At 42.5% G+C, this 15371-nt stretch overlaps 3 protein-coding genes across 4 annotated transcripts in view; 1 reads left to right on the top strand and 2 right to left on the bottom strand.

The window, feature by feature from the left end:
- OSBPL1A (oxysterol binding protein like 1A) overlaps positions 1–5746 on the top strand; it is a 77594-nt gene extending 71848 nt beyond the window's left edge. The window contains exons 27-28 of the mRNA XM_085319271.1: positions 911–1001; positions 4540–5746. Of these exons, the coding sequence (XP_085175397.1) occupies positions 911–1001; positions 4540–4642 (194 nt within the window). The 3' untranslated portion in view covers positions 4643–5746. The remainder of the gene's footprint in view (positions 1–910; positions 1002–4539) is intronic.
- Positions 5747–5993: 247 nt separating this feature from the next.
- On the bottom strand, positions 5994–13956 carry CABYR (calcium binding tyrosine phosphorylation regulated). 2 transcript variants are annotated; one of them, XM_085319274.1, is made up of 7 exons: positions 13940–13956; positions 13635–13738; positions 12092–12273; positions 11951–12004; positions 9689–9967; positions 7281–7919; positions 5994–6866 (listed from the first exon to the last, which is right to left on the bottom strand). In XM_085319274.1, exons 3-6 carry the CDS (start codon positions 12237–12239, stop codon positions 7285–7287), a joined length of 1116 nt encoding a protein of 371 aa, XP_085175400.1. In that variant the 5' UTR covers positions 12240–12273; positions 13635–13738; positions 13940–13956; the 3' UTR covers positions 5994–6866; positions 7281–7284. The 2 variants fall into 2 exon arrangements, with proteins under 2 accessions (XP_085175400.1, XP_085175399.1); XM_085319273.1 differs by lacking the exons at positions 13635–13738; positions 13940–13956 and adding an exon at positions 12582–12671.
- LOC146587637 (uncharacterized) lies at positions 8941–9683 on the bottom strand (the record flags this gene model as incomplete). The annotated part of the gene is made up of 1 exon (XM_085319354.1): positions 8941–9683. A coding segment is annotated over one exon (672 nt), but the record flags the coding sequence as incomplete, so codon positions are not given.
- Positions 13957–15371: the final 1415 nt, after the last annotated feature.

Here is a 15371-nt window from a genome sequence, read left to right as displayed (position 1 = left end):
GGGATGGACGTACTAGGTTCATAGCATTCTCAGTGACTTGCATRTCTAAACTTAGAGTGAAATATCTATGCCTTTAGCAACAGACTATATTCCTTAACTGTAATAGCAGCATAAAGACTGTCTAGCAGATACATTGGTACATATGTGGCATGTCAGTAGCTGGTAGATAACTGGGAACAGCTGATAGTCTGCCAAAAATGATTCTCCCAGCTACTTCTTCCCAAGCTGTTCAGGATTCAGGATTCAAGTTTGAAAAGATGCTGCCCTTAATCTAATTTATATCTTGGTCTGACTTTTTTTCTTACAGAACATCTGAAGAATGAGATTGTCTATAACATGCAGAACAGTCACTTCTATTTGGCAGAAAGGACAATGTCCCATGCTATCTTAGTAGCTTAATAAAAAACAAAACAACAACAACAACAACAAAAAACCTGCAGAGATGTTGCAAAGAGACAGTTCTTTATGATTTGGAAATGAATATTCCAAATCCCTATAGATCAGAAACTAGTCACTAGTAAGATCTTATCCCAAGACTTAAGTTGGTGGCCTGACTCTTGAATTGAATCCAGCATTATGTCTTAACCAGTTTGTGTTGAAATAAATCCTAGATGTGCCACATCCCCTACCTCACATGTGCTGTGAAGAAAACGTGTTTTCAGGGTCCTCAGGCCGTGGSTAAACAAATTTAGAACAGGATTTCCTTGGCTATCGTTATGCTGAAGCTGGACTGGCTTTTAGACTAAAATAGAARAGCTTTTGTGTTATGTAGAAGGCTCTTTAAACGGACAATTTTTACTGCTTCCCTTGTTTATTTTCTGGGTCAGTTGAAGTAGATGTCCCTGTCCTGTATTACACTTAAGGCCTTACTTTCTTGTTTGTTTGTTTGTTTGTTTTTTCTCTCTTTAAGACCTAGCTAGTGAAGAAAAGAAGAGGCTAGAAGAAAAACAGAGGACTGCTCGCAAAAATCGTTCCAAGTCAGAGGAAGATTGGAAAACRAGGTTAGTGTGTCTGCCTGTGATAAAGATTTTGAACATTCAGGTTAACTGTCAGTCCACCCAAATACACACTGTCCTATCAGCATGAAAAGCTGAAAACATCAGCAGGTTTGGTAGTGCTGCTTTTGTATTTGCAGACGTGGTCAGCGCAAGGTGTAGTGCTTCCGAAGAGAAATATCAGGCTCAGTCTGTCGGTTCCTTCCCTCTTGCTGTTTGCACCCATGTTCGAACACGAGTTGTGTTGTCTCTGCTGAGCACCTCTCAGTTCCATCAAGAAAAAGATATTGCCACTGATAACTGCTTGCAAGGACTCTTGTTGCTGATGATTAATTTATAATTGACCTAAATTTGTATGCCTGGCCAAAGGAGGAGAGGAAATGGTTCTTCCAAGGAAATTGATAGCTTGTCGCCCATGACTTCCCAGGTTGGTGTGTGTGTGTGTGCTAGTAATACTGTATTCCCACTGCACACACTTATTTTCAAAGTTGGTGAAATGGCTTTATTGCCAAGATAGCCAAGCAATTTCCCCCTTTCCATAAGAGGAGAAACTAACTACAAAAATAAGGAAAGCTAAGGGAAAAATCAGCTTACAAGAGTTTTACCAGGACTTTTATTTATTTTGTTGAAAAGATGAGGGAAGGAAGTTGGGGGTACTTACATACAACAGGCTAAATAGAATCTCTGTAAAACGTTACAAAATGAATCTAGTTTGGCCAGACACAGTTGTTCAAATGCATAGCAATAAATTGGTAGCCTGTTCACATAACTGTTTCTCTTCCATATTAACTTGTTATTAGTACACCCAAACACTGTGGATTAAATGTGTTTATAATGTCTATTTGTAACTATAAATCACTTTTTTCTTTCTTTCAAATGAAGTCACCCATCAGTCCAGAGCCCCAGGTTTGGATGTGTCTGACTTTGTGTCTTTTCCTGTGCTTGCTCTCCTGAAGTGTTTGGGTTTGTTTGCCCTGAGACTGGTGCAAAATAACACTTTTGTTAATTTTGAGTAAAAATGTTAAGTACTGAACAGCCTTTTCCCTTTTCCTCCCTTTTCCTCCTGAATTCTGAGGCTTCTGTGCTTTGTTCCGAGCTCTTACCGAGCATTTTCTAAGCAAGGGATAGTCACACTGTGTTCTTCCATGTGTCAGAAGTACTTAAAAGTACAGCTCAAAGCACCTGTGTGCTGTATTAGAGGGAAATGGGGGAACTTCCAGAGGGTGATTCGGAGCAACGGCTACAGGGGCTATAAATAGTGCAAACGCCACTCATAAGGTTCTTTGGTTATTATTAATAGTGCAGTTACTACATAAGTAGTCTGTTTGTGAACTCTAGACCTGCCTACCGCAYACCGGTATCCTTTAAGAACTCTGTGTTTTCCAGTGTCTTTCTAAAGCTGTGGCAGAAACTTCCTAGTGTCTGGTCTCCTTGATAGGAATGCTGAGTGTGATAGGAGTGCTTCAGTGTGACTGAAGGATGAAGTAGAGAATTAAGGAACGGTTACTTTCCACTTAAACATAAAGAAATGTGCTTGAAAAAAAATCCGTACTTTGAAGGGAAACTCTTGAACTGCGTTCTTCACCTGTTGTATGACATAATCTTTGTAAACTGTTAGATTTCCTGGCCACAGAAAAGCATGCACCTTACTCTCTCTAGTAGAGTTCCTCCCTCACAAGATGCAGTTCTCAAAAGTGCCTAGTAATTTTTGTTTATTTTTGAAGTCTAGGATTTTAGGCACTTTAGAAGTGGGATCTTGGTGTTTCTGAAGTGGTTCGTGTTGTGCATTTGATGAGTTACTGTAGAGACTGACCAGTGGTCTTAACTCCCAAGTGAGAGCCTAGTTCAGTTCTGAAACACAGCAGCAATCTGTCGTTTGTGATCAACACCAGTCGTCTTTCTGCCCCTTGCTTACTTGAGTGCTTATTCGATTGCTTTGGGTCTCCCCATGTCTCTCACTTCTTTTTTCTATTACCTTTCCTGTAGAAGTTGCAGCTTCATTGGAGAAGAGGAATAGTCTCCTCGTGTTAGTGTGCTGAAGACATACTAATGCATTATGAGGGGTAAAACTGCTTTATCTGAGAGATGAGGCATCTGTGCTCATACCCTACCTCTCAGCAAGATGGCTTGGCTCTTGCTCTAGAGTAAACTACTATTACTGTGAACTAGGAGGCATACTAGAAAACATGCGCCGAGCAGTTGCTTGCGACCGTGTGACACGCTGTAATTTGCACCCTGTGTGGCAGTGTTGTGGTAGTAGYGTACCACCTACAACACAAGGGATGCTCTTCTGCTGGTTTCAACTCATTTAATCYGGCCAGGTGAACTGTTGAGGTATTTGACCGTTCAGTTTATCATAGTGAATATAGTACAAAGCATTACTTGAGATCTCAAATCTTTTGAACCAAACCAGACATGCTAATTAGCAACCCTACTTCAGTGCAGTTAAAATACTGGTAGTCTTTACAATTTTGCTTTTTAAAGATACCAGGTCATATTTGGTCCTAATATGCTGTAGTTCTGTTCTGAAACCTTATCCTGGAGGGGGAAGAGTTGAGTTAAAATGGGCAGTCTTGCATAAGGATGACTTACATGAGCGGGCTGACTGCAGTGAGGCGTACAGAGCAAGAACTGGCTGCGGTGGCCAGTGGAGAGCTGAAAGGAAGCTGTGGAGCATGTTAACCACAGAAGCAACATACAGCAAACTGACTTGTCCCATGAGCAAAGCTTGGCAAAATCCAGCAGAAAGTCAAAAAGCGGCAGAGGGTCAGTGCTGTGCAAAATACTCCCATTGCGAGGCAGAAGTATCGAGGCCCAAACAGAGTAAGTGCTATATATACCGCATGCATACTGAATGTGTACGCATAGTGCATCCAGGCCAGGGAGGAGAGGGAAGGAAGGAAAGACGGTGATAAACTTCAGTATTTCTACCAACAACCAGCTCGGCAGAAGTTTGCAAGTAACTTAATGCAGGTGGAAGCAGCCTTCTGGGCATTAAATAGCCCAACGGTGAGACAATGTAATACACCATAGTTAGGTTGTAATGAGGAAGAACCTTTCCTGTGGCCTGTGGGTGACATTGCACCTATGCTAAGCTAACTGATACCCTTGTTCTGGGTTAGTGCTGTGCAAAGCAAGGGTTTACAACACAAGGGGAAATCTAGATCCTGGGGAAATAATGTTCTTCTCTTTTCAGAACTGCGGTGTTTGTGGTGTTCTCGTGTCTTACAAAAAAACATTGCTTATGCATGCCATGATGATTGTTCACAACTGCTTTGAAGTAGAACTGTAGCCATCCTTTCTATGTGGTGGTCTTTGCTTCAAGTGACAATATAGTGGTGTCAGTAACTTCTCCTAGGAGACATTTAAGAGGTATGGAGGACGACAAAAATCTAACCACTGAAGAGGGCTACAAATTTAAAACCAAGAGAGTTAGTTTGAACAGTAACCAATGAAGACAGAGCAAAGCAGTTCTGAACTCCTATAAAATGTGTGGTAGTCAATTCACTAAGTACTGTTTTTTGTTTTTTTTTTTTCTTAACAGATGGTTCCATCAAGGCCCCAATCCCTACACTGGTACACAGGACTGGCTTTATTCTGGCAACTACTGGGACAGAAACTACTTTAACTTGCCTGATATTTATTAAAATGCAATAAGGAGCCTGTGGCTGATGAACATAAGTCTTAATCTGTTTTAATGTTTTCCCTTGTTTTACTTATCTCCTGAACAAATGACAAGTTATCAGAAACAGAATATTAAGCATCTCCGCAGTAAATCTGGTGGTACATGAACTGCAGTCCCTTAGGGAGCAGAGTATTTCTGGCTGATGGTGGGTCCTGTGTGGACAAAATTAGTAACTCGCCATGGTTTAGTGCTGCCCTGTTTGCTGAATACACCTATATTAGGTTGTGGTGTATGAGGAATAAAACACCTTCAGCTGTTCTGTGAATACTTTCTTTCATAGATAACACTGGCACAAGTAAAACTGGTTTTATTTATTGTGATATGGGAATGTTTGAAAGCACACACAGTAATTGGAATATTCTGTGCTTAAAGCGAAAAGGGCGCGTCACTCCTGTAAAGATGTAATTTTTCATAAAGTGACTTTTCTTTTACTAAGTAACTAACTACCTGGAATCCTGAGCTGTGGTCAGAGATATTCCAGAAGTGGTCCCATCTCTGGACCATTCATGCAGTTGTTTAAGCTGGTAACATTACTCAGAGGTATTTATTCAATGTTTTGTGCAGTGTGCTCTGAGTTTTGCTCTCCTGTTTTGTTACCAGCCTTACGGTTTTAAGGAATTAAGAGCCATTTAAATATCTACAAGTTTGATTTGAACTGCACACTAGTAACAGATTTTTAAAGAATCTGTTTAATGCACTAGTAGTTCTGGTGCCTCGCACTGCTGCAAAAAGGCGAGAATGAATCAGTCCAGGACCCAGGGGAACATAGTGGCAGGGGGTGGGGAGGGGATAGGACCTGTGTATGCACTGTACAGACTCCTTGGGAGGAACTCTTGTGCATTTCAAAGGTAGTAAGGCACCTCAGTGAGGCCTCCGGTGCACAGCTGCTTTACCCCTTTTCATTGGGGTGCTTTCAATCTTGGAGTGTAAGTTTATATTGAACTGTGTACAGAGCTTCTAGAGGGCTAGCTGCTCTTTGTACAATATTTTAACTGCTGTCTGGAGGTTAGTGTTAATTGAATAATAATTTAATTGCTACTAAATAAAGGCTTCAAAACTTCTCGCATTGAGTGTAAACTGTTTGTTTGGTGGTGCTGGYCCTTTCCGAGCAGATCCAAAAGCAGCTGCAATGAAGTTGTACAGCTCTAGCCTGTCTCAAGGACTCCTTCCCGTGAACAGGAACTGTTTATAGGGAAGGTGATGCTGGGAATGGTGCTTTTTCTGAGTGCTCAGTGACACTGCGGATTGAGCCTTGAGGGTGGATTCATGAAACTACTAAGAAGGTAATGAGCTGCTTTGTATTTTTAGTCTGTACTGTGCTAGAATTACCTGAGTCCTAGTTGCAGAGATAAGGGAAGCATTTTCTTCACCAGTCTCCTCAATAGGAAGGCCCAGCTCTTAGAGGGTGGAAGGCAGAAATCCAATATGTGCACTGGTATTTGCCTCCTCCCCTGCCCTCAAGCCTCTGGCTGTCACTCCTTAAGTCTTGTTTAATATTTGGTCTGTAATGTTTGTGCACTTACTTTTTCCTGTGTAAACTTCAGACTGCTAAAACAGTCTAGCCGGGTTGGGTCAATGCTTCAACAGGTCACACAGCATTGAACATTCAGTGCTAGGGAAAAGAAAGCATTTAATCTCTCCGCTAGGTTCCCTCCCCCAAGAGAGAGGCTTCTGCACAACATGAGCGGTTTTTATTTTCATTTTGAGGGACTTATGTTCTCATGAGAAGATGGGATTCTTTGCAGACCTATTCACAGCTCAAGGGCCTGGCATATGTAAGTGATCACAGTACAATTTGGAAACCTCAAAAGCAAAATGAAGAGCATTACTTTAACCTGTTCCTTGAAACACAGCCTCAGCTGTCCTCCTTGTTCCTGAAACTTGGGCTACAGAATAACCCAGCAGTACAGGCTACATCTGATTACACAGCCATTCACAGCCAGATTAGTTTCTATGGAATTTTAAAATCAGTTGTTGGGCTATGTACACACTATAGTAGCATAGTCTTGTCATACTGCACTCCCAGGAAACTGAAAGTTAACCTTCAGTATGCTAGGAAGACACAGAAGGCATGAGATTCTGTTCTGATTGCTGGCATTTAATTTTGAGCACGTGCTTTAAGTTATTTGATTTATTAAGATGTAAATTCCACTCCTGATGAAGTCCAAACAGCCTCTCTTCTCAACCTGTTTAAGAAACAGCATGCATTCAGTAGATGATAGCATACATTAATAATTACATTTTGGAACATGTTACTTAAGTAAGTGAGCGCTTAATGGAGAGTATTTTGCCACACAAGTGTTTGTTTYACTGCTCTTGCAGCCTGAACTTTTAAAAACTGTTGTGCAAGGAGGTTAAAGATACATTAGCAAAAGAGAGATTGAAACTTTTTTTTAATTCGACTAAAGTTAGAGCAAAGTAGTACTAATAAGTGCAAGGTGTAACAAGCAGGAGGAGGAGTGGGCTCTTCAAGTATAACAAATACTCTAGCCACTGGCCTTAAATCTCGTTTGACAGAAGCAGGGTCAAGCTAAGATTCAGTAGCACAGAACTGCATACAATCCAACAGTAGTATCTCCATATGCAAGACCCAAACTTACCTTCTCATGAACCTGCTCTGTGGATTGGGCCAGATGTAACTGTAATCTGTCCTGCAATACCATAACTTCCTGCAAAGGCATGCATGGCCGTTTGCTTATCACCAGCTGGTGAGCCTTTCTTTGCAGACATTACATCATCCAGGGGGATGGCAACTGAGAGCAAAACTGGGGTTGGTGGCCTAGCAGTCTCCTGTGCAGCAGTAGGATTGGGATTTGGCATAGGTACTTGCTGATCAGCTGGCCTGGCAACCGGTACTGGGATTGTAGCAAATCTCCTAGCACCAGTGTCTTGCTGTGCAAGGACAGCCTGGCCAGGAATAGCTTTCCAGTCCTGTGTGTTCTGAACAGCAGAGCCCACTAAAATGAAAGGTGGAACATTTCCCCTCTTGCTTTCTTCTGGCATCACATATGTTGGAGAGGATAGTTGTGGTGGTTGACCTTGTAGTGGTATTGGTTGGAGGAACTGTTGTTGATCCTTCCCCCCAGAGAGATAGAGGGTTGCCTGGGGATAAGGAATGCCAGTTCCAGCAGGAGGAAGGGATGGTGGTGATTTTTGACCTTGGCTCAAGTCAGTTAGACAATAGAGGGTCCACACATTAGAATATGGTGGTGGCTGTCCTGCTTCGCTTGCTGCCATGGCTACAAAGATAAAAAAATGTAAGAGTGCTGGTGTCAGGAGCAGTGCATTGCAGTCATATTGCAAATCCTTATATCTAAAACACACCTATACTTGTTAGAGCAAACATGTTAGAGAAGAGAGCTGGAGCTGTACACACAGATTGGCTGAAGAACACCTGGAGCCTAGAAAAGTGAAACTCCTTAATGCTCAGGGGCATTTCTGGCCAAGTCTTCTGGAACTGCCCCATTTGATTGGCATTTCTGAAACTGAGTTTTTTTTTTCCCCCAAACTCCTCCAAAATAGTATTTTAAAAAAAAAAAAAAAAAAAAAAAAAAAGCCAATGTCGTTTCACAAATTTGCCTAATGCAGCTCTCTTCTATAAAATGCTTTGCTGGGACTCACACTTCTATGGGCTCAGAAAGATTCTGCAGTACTAAGGAGACTCATGGGGGAGGCTCTACCTGGAGGGTTTTTCCAGCTGGGCAAGGGATAAGCCAGACACATGCCACAAAGGGAAGAAATTCAGGGTAAGTAAGTGCTTGTTTAGTGCAGATCTCACCATAAGAGATCAGCACAGATCTCTGCCAGTTTGCAGAAAAGGTCTGCCACTAGCTGATGACCAAGACTTAGCCACTCAACCCAGCTGCAGAAACCCACCAACCCTAACAAGACAGCACAGGCAGGCAACCACCACCATTTTTTTAAATGGAAAACCCCCTATGTTAGTGCTGGAATATGAAATATTTCAAGGGGAGGAGATGAAAAACTAGGGCTCCCATCAGTCACCTATCCTTGTCCCAGGACACATATGTTACATCTTAGATCTCTGATACCTGCTTCAGAGCATGTGGCTTGTTTTGATTAAGATCCTTTGGGTTCAAGGAGCACCTTCCCATCACTCTTACCTGCACAACCCATGGGAGTGCATGAGTCCTGCTCAGAACCAGCCACATCCCTTGGAACAGATTGCAGAGAGATCTAACATGTGTGCATTGGGGCCAGGTAGATGGTGTGGGTACAGATGTTTCTTACAAGTCATCTCCACCCTTTGTTGCACTGACATAGGTGCTTTTCCATTTAAAAACTGACACTGACAAAACTATAGGGCTCTATCAGGAAGTTGTCAGAAAGACCCAGACTTTCTTACCTGATATGGCATTACCTTGTTCAGCAGATGCCATTTGTGCTGTGGTTTCCATTTTCTCAGGGTCACACACTACGTCATCGGCAGATGGACCTAAGATTTTAGCACATGAGAACTGGCCTGCATTTAATAGCTGCTCAATCTTTAACAGATAAGCTATTTGGTCTAGAGAGAGAACGAGTATTTTCTGTGGAAACTGCTCTATGTAAGGTGGAACCTCTGCATCCATAACCAGCTGATCAGCATGACGCACTGATACAACCTCAGTGGTTAAGATAACCTCAGTTTTGTTGTGGGGAGGCACGGCCTGCAATGGATCTTTAGGAGGAGGTGCTGGTGGTGGTGAAGGAGGTGATGGTGATGGTTCTTCCTGCAAGGGGACTGAGGAAACTTGATTTACATCATTTGTTGAGACTTCAGCCTGGCTGTCTGAGGGACCTAGTTCTCCTGCCTCGGAAGGCTGCCTTTGCATTCCCAGTTGTGCCCTAACAGACTCTGAAGACCCCTCAGCTGCTGGGATAGCGGGATCATCTTCAGCAGCACCTTCTACTGGTGCAAATATGTTCTCTGAGCTCAGAGAGAGTTCAGGAAGAGTCTGCACACTTGTTGCCACATCCTTCACAGCATGAACAGAATCAGTGTTACCTAGCATCTGGGTAGCAAGCTGGGCAGGGTCAGCGGGGACGTATGCAAGTTCTGGTCCCTTGGGGGACGAAGCTTCATCAGGTCCGGTGGGGGTTTTGTCTTCTACAACGTCATTGTGAGTTGATGGGTATTGAGTCATTTTGGAGGTATATTCAGTATCAGGGCTTTCAAGGAGTTGGTCCTCCTCTGTGTCAGTACACTTTTCCTTTTGTTTGGGCTCCCCAGGAACTGAAGTGTCTTGTGCATCCAATTTCTGTGGCAGTCTCTCATTCCAGTCTTCTGTAAGGTAAAAGGCGACAATGGCAATATTTTAGCAAATGTTTCATTTTAAATAAAATTTCAAAAGCAATTCTGGTGTCAACTCTACAGCACTTTTATAAAGCTTTCCCAGGTTGCAGAAATGGCATTATTTACAATTTGCTTGCCTAGGGAGAAATTAAAAAAATTCAGAAAGCAGTGATAGCACATCAAAAACTAGGAAGCCTGAACTGTATTTCTGATCATGAAGTGATTAACTATCAAGGAATGGAGAAGAGAGAGTATTCAAAATGATCAAATAAATAAGCAAAATAGTGTACCATCATACATACATGAGTACTAAAATCCTCAGCCTTGGGAAAATAAAGAAGATGTCTGTTTTCTCCCAAGAATAAATATATAAAATATATAATATATATAATAAAATATATATAATATATATTATATATATTATATATAATATATATAATATATATAATATATATAAAATAAATATCAAGCGCTGGCCAACAGGTAACAAAGCAGCACAGTGGAAGATGTAGCATAAAATGGAAGAGCAGGTAAATCTTTGATAAATGATTGCAGCTTAGCACTGAGCTGTTTTGTGAAGTCATGACTAGATGAGATCAGGGAATTTCACAGAATGATAACAGCAGGAACTCAAAGGATTTTTCTGATTTCCATCCCAAGCCAACACAGACCAACTTACAATCCAGCATCAAAATCAGGCAGTGCCAAAGGGGGAAAATAAATAAACAAACAGATAAATGCTCCCTTGCAGCTACAGCAATTGTAGCTAGCAACCTGCTGGCTCATAGGCAGCCTTAAAACCACACAAGAAACATGGAGGGACACTCCAGAGGAAACCATGCTCAAGCTTGCTACGGCATTCCTCTCTGCTCATTCCTGCTGTGCCTTGAGGCTTATGTGACCAGGGAAGGAGAAAGGCTAAGTGACCRACCTATATGGGAAAAGGGTGAGACAGAATGGCTTGTACTGGAGCTTGGTGCAGGGGTCAGTGTACCACCACATAAGCCAAACCACTAACAGGCACTTGGAGAGAGAGTAATTTCAGCCATGTGACAGTAACGCAACAATTGCCGACGCACCAAAATTCAGCCTCTGGTGGTATTTTAAGTCCTGCTGCAATATCTACCAGATGTYTTTACAAGAAGAAAGCTACTTCAAGTGCTGAAAGCAGTGATCATTGGCTCCTTTAGAGGAGATTCTCGTATGGGAACCCTATAAGATTACAGCAGTACSTGGCTGTAGCTGGGGCTTCTCTTCATTGCATAATTACCTTAGCGTGCAACTCTTGGTCTATAGAACATGTCTCTCTCAAATGCTGGCTAGTTCCAAGTTTACTGGGAAGCCAGTTCAAGTGGCCTTTCTGAATAAGGGGTAGGTTTCAAGCTGCTGACAGTCATGACCACCAGATGACAGAGATCCAACTCAGTGGGGCAGACAGAAATGGGCTGTGTGTGCTTCTTGAGTGAGGACAGACATTGCACCCAGCACTGCTCMCGCACAGTCTTCTTGTGCATTTACTGCATACCACCATAAATTCAAGCCTTTACAGCCAAGCTCAGGGAGCCACTSAAAGTGCCCAGCACATCCCAAAGGGAGCATCATGCAGAATTAGGTCTGTGTTCTTATAAAATAAGATCTACTCTTTGCAAATAGGTATTGTATGAATGTAAAGTCACTGTCTGCTGAGGGTGGCATGAATCCTTCTTCGAGGCATTAAAACTAGGATGTCCCAAAGTGTATATGCTTGCTCTCTATATTCAAGGGGAAGGTAAGCAGCCCAGGAGACTGTCTCTTCCCACATTAAATGGAAGGGCTTTCTGAAGACACCCGTCTCTTCTTATAACTCACAGCCCATGTGCTTCTTCCACAAGACTAGATAGAGCTGGGGTTCAGCCCATAGTAAGTAAATGCTATTTGCATCCATTCAAGTTGGAATTTTATCTCAAAATATCTTAAGAAAACAAACTGTCTTACCACTAATAAATTGAAATTCTCCAACCAGCTCTGTTAAATCCAAATTGGGATTCCCTGAAAGCAGAAGCACAAGTTAACCTGGAGCTGGACAGCACTTGGGCATAGCTCAGCCCTTCAAATAGAACAGTGGGAGGCACAAACCTTCTCTGAAGGCAACAAGCTCTTGGAAGTATAGCGCTGCAAAGCCAGTGATGTTGTTTGGGTTGGTCTGGAAGACAGCTCTGCTCACACCCTCCAGCAGGGTCTTGAGACCATAGGGAACCACAAACCTGGCCCTTGAAGAATGCATCTTCGTCCACTGAAGTCAGATTATGGTTTCTGAACTGTAAAAAAAAAAAACCCAAAAAACTAAGCTTAGCATCCAACCTGTCCCAGCGTGAAGTGTTTTAAGTACAAGACTGTGACCATTAAGCCAACAGTAATCCTCTCCCAGGGCTTTCCATACATTCCTTTAACTTAAACGAGCATTAAACATTACTAGCAGCCAAATCTTTTATTCCTCCCTTCTGCAATTTTAAGCAGCACAAGGCATGGTAAGAACCCTCAACCGACTAGGAAACCGTGACTTAAATTCAAATCTCCGCAAGAACTTAGAATTAACCCAAACAGCGCCCCCCGCCCCGGTACTCGCTGGCTCTCAGCCTCCGCTCCTCGCCCTTGCCGCAGCCTCCCGCCGGGGAGCCGCCCCCGAGGGGCTCTTATAGCCGAGGGGAAGGGGCGCTGCCGCCTTGTGACGCCACAGTGCCCACGCGTCACAGAGGGCGCGGCGCGGCGCCGCGGCCAATGGGAGCGGGCGCGGGCCGGGGCGCGCCGAAGTTGCGCGCGCCGTACGCGCGTCTCTCGCGGCTGCCCTCCGCCAGCGACCGGCGCGCACGGTCCGGGGAAAGACAAACACTTCACCGCTGCAGGCCCGGTCGCCGCTTTCCGTACTCGCAGCGGACGGGAGAATAGCAGGCATTTTTCCTGGCACCAGGAAAAAATAAAAATAAAATAAAGCGCCCGAGGGGTGGATGCTCTGTGGTAAATTTTTTGGCGGCAGGTCAGAGCTAAGAGCTGGGGGCTGTAACCTCTGCAGCCACTGCAGCTAAACCCAAGAGGAATCATATTCCTTAACGTGTCTTCATGCCTATTGCAAGGGCAGAATTTGAAACTTAGAGATAAAACTTAACAGCCTCGTTGATGGCTTTCTCCTTCCGTTATGTATTACCAGTGGACGCATACAAAACTATTTAACATTCCAGTAAAACGAGCAGAAAAAAGTAACTGTAAAATGCCAGTTTCCAAGGCTGATGGGTTTCTGTTTAGTTTACTACGACCTGGGTTTCTGAAGATTGTGAAGCCGTGGGGGCATGCAATTACAGCAGATTCCTGTGGGAAAAGATCTGTTGCACAGAACACATCCACAGGAGAGAGTATTATTCATGAAAGCTGGAAAACTGCTAACTATCTTCCTGCTGTTGCATTCCTGCAGGTCTGTCTTTGTACCAAACCTGACAGGAATTCCTGCAGTGCTGAAGATCCAAGATGCAAGTCTTGTGACTATTAAAACATTCAGGTCATCTACAACTACTTCTTTTAAAAGATGAGTAACGTTATCCTCCTAACAATTTATTCAAAGTTAAATAGAAATATCACTGGACTGGCAAAGTTAGTTCACCAGAGGGTATGTAAATGGTAAACTCACCAAGACATGTTTCTTCTCGGAAAGAATGCCACAAGATTAATTTCTTGTTAAGAAAACCTCTCAAAACAGCTCTTCAGTATTGGACAGTATCAGTACAGACCGCACTATAAAAAGAACAAAGTTAAATAAGAATGTGCTATGACTTACAAAATTAGGAAGAATAACTTCTGTAAAGAGGGATGAGATGTACTTTGAGAATATACATGAGGACCAGAAAATATATCACAGGATAGCAATCTCAAGTCTGGATTTCTGTCTGGAGAGCATACTGAAGCAACAGGACTTAATAAATGCATTAAACATACCTGTATGCAAAGACAGTCATGTGGCTGCCTTGAAGCCATCCGGGAATACAGACAGATAAGACGGCACCTTGTGAACTTGCCTCTTTGGAAAGCTTTCAAAATTCTAGGTCTGCAAAGTTCTATGCACCAAAAGCTTCAAAAACTTAAACACTTCGTAAAACACAAGAAAATCTATTAAGAGTCAACTGAAAATAAGCACAAACCTCCCGAAGGATTTAAAAAGGCTTCAGCCCCTAACATAGAAGCCTGTCTATCCGAAACTTAAGTGCAGCATATAAAGAGGAAAAAGATTGCTTAAATTTACTCACTGCCCAAGAACTCGAATGCCATTTTTGGAAGCCACCTAGAGGAAACCTATCGTAACACTATGCGAATTGTATCAGGTGGTCTACTAAAAATATATCACTGCTTTGTCCCCAAGCTGAAGAGTCTGTCAGCCTAACAGCAGTTTGCCTCTTATGCCCCATCTGCAGAAACGTAAAATCAGTGTTGTCTGGAATCTGCTGAAATCCCTTAACAGAATTTCAGGAACCAGCCATGCAATTCTGCCCCCAAAAGGATCAGTTTACTATTGTACATCTACTTAGTATAATGAAATCAAATGGATTCAATGCAACAAACTCTTCATTAAAGAGAATTTGTAAGAACTAAATGAATCACACTGGTTAGCTCTAGCCAACTGGGTAAGAGAACGGGTTGAAGCATCACCTATTTCTAACTCCCAGAAACTTTTAATTGAATCCTAAGTAGGAGTTTCTTCGAAGTCTCCAAGTCCAAGAAAGCTCTCTGGCTTTTCCTACAAAGGCTGCAAAACAGTTTTTACTTAAGGTGCCCTTCTGCATATCTCTGTCTTCCCCCTAGTTCCTACCTTTGCTATAAGTAATGCCTGTGAGGAGAAGTATATATTCCAAAAGTACAATTATCAAGAGTGCAATTATCTTTTTTTCAATACAATAAACATATTGCTCTTAAGGAAAGACTAGTATGTGTTTGTTATTTAAATGCTTTAAACAACCAGTCTGGCAATCTCTCTTTCTCTCTTCAATATTCAACTCAAAGAAGCTTTTCTTTTAATCTCTTCATCTGGAAGCTTTTCTGGACATACAGGTAAGCAGAGCCTGCCAAATGACTGGAAAACACCAAGGTCATTTCAGTTCTGCAGAGCTACATAGATCACTTGATTAAATGGTACACTGGTACATGATCTTGAAAGTCAAGTCACAAGATAAACAGCATTTTGGAAAAAGCAACAACTGAAAAAAAATAGGCATAATAAGCCAACTGAACATGAACTCACAGTTTGATAAAGTGAGTAAAATAGATCGTGTATGTCTTGAGTAAATAAGCAGAGAGTATGAAGGCAATATGCAATTGTAATGCCACCTACACTACTAAGCTATACTGGGGCATAGGTTGGGGGGGATTTAAAAGA

The sequence above is a fragment of the Rhea americana genome, unplaced genomic scaffold, assembly GCF_003343005.1.
Source record: "Rhea americana isolate MKP2758 unplaced genomic scaffold, rheAme1 scaffold_58, whole genome shotgun sequence".
NCBI classification, from domain to species: Eukaryota; Metazoa; Chordata; class Aves; order Rheiformes; family Rheidae; genus Rhea; species Rhea americana.
Note: the sequence above shows the minus strand (reverse complement) of the source record. Positions and strands in the feature narration are given on the sequence as shown.

Bases quoted from the DNA above. Each gene is read 5' to 3' on its own strand.
- CABYR (XM_085319274.1), bottom strand. From the start codon at position 12,239: ATGCATTCTTCAAGGGCCAGGTTTGTGGTTCCCTATGGTCTCAAGACC. The intron at 12,005-12,091 runs GTTTGTGCCTCC...TTCTGCTTTCAG, and splicing joins GCTTGTTGCCTTCAGAGAAG to GGAATCCCAATTTGGATTTA. The intron at 9,968-11,950 runs GTAAGACAGTTT...TTTACCTTACAG, and splicing joins AGAATTTCAATTTATTAGTG to AAGACTGGAATGAGAGACTG.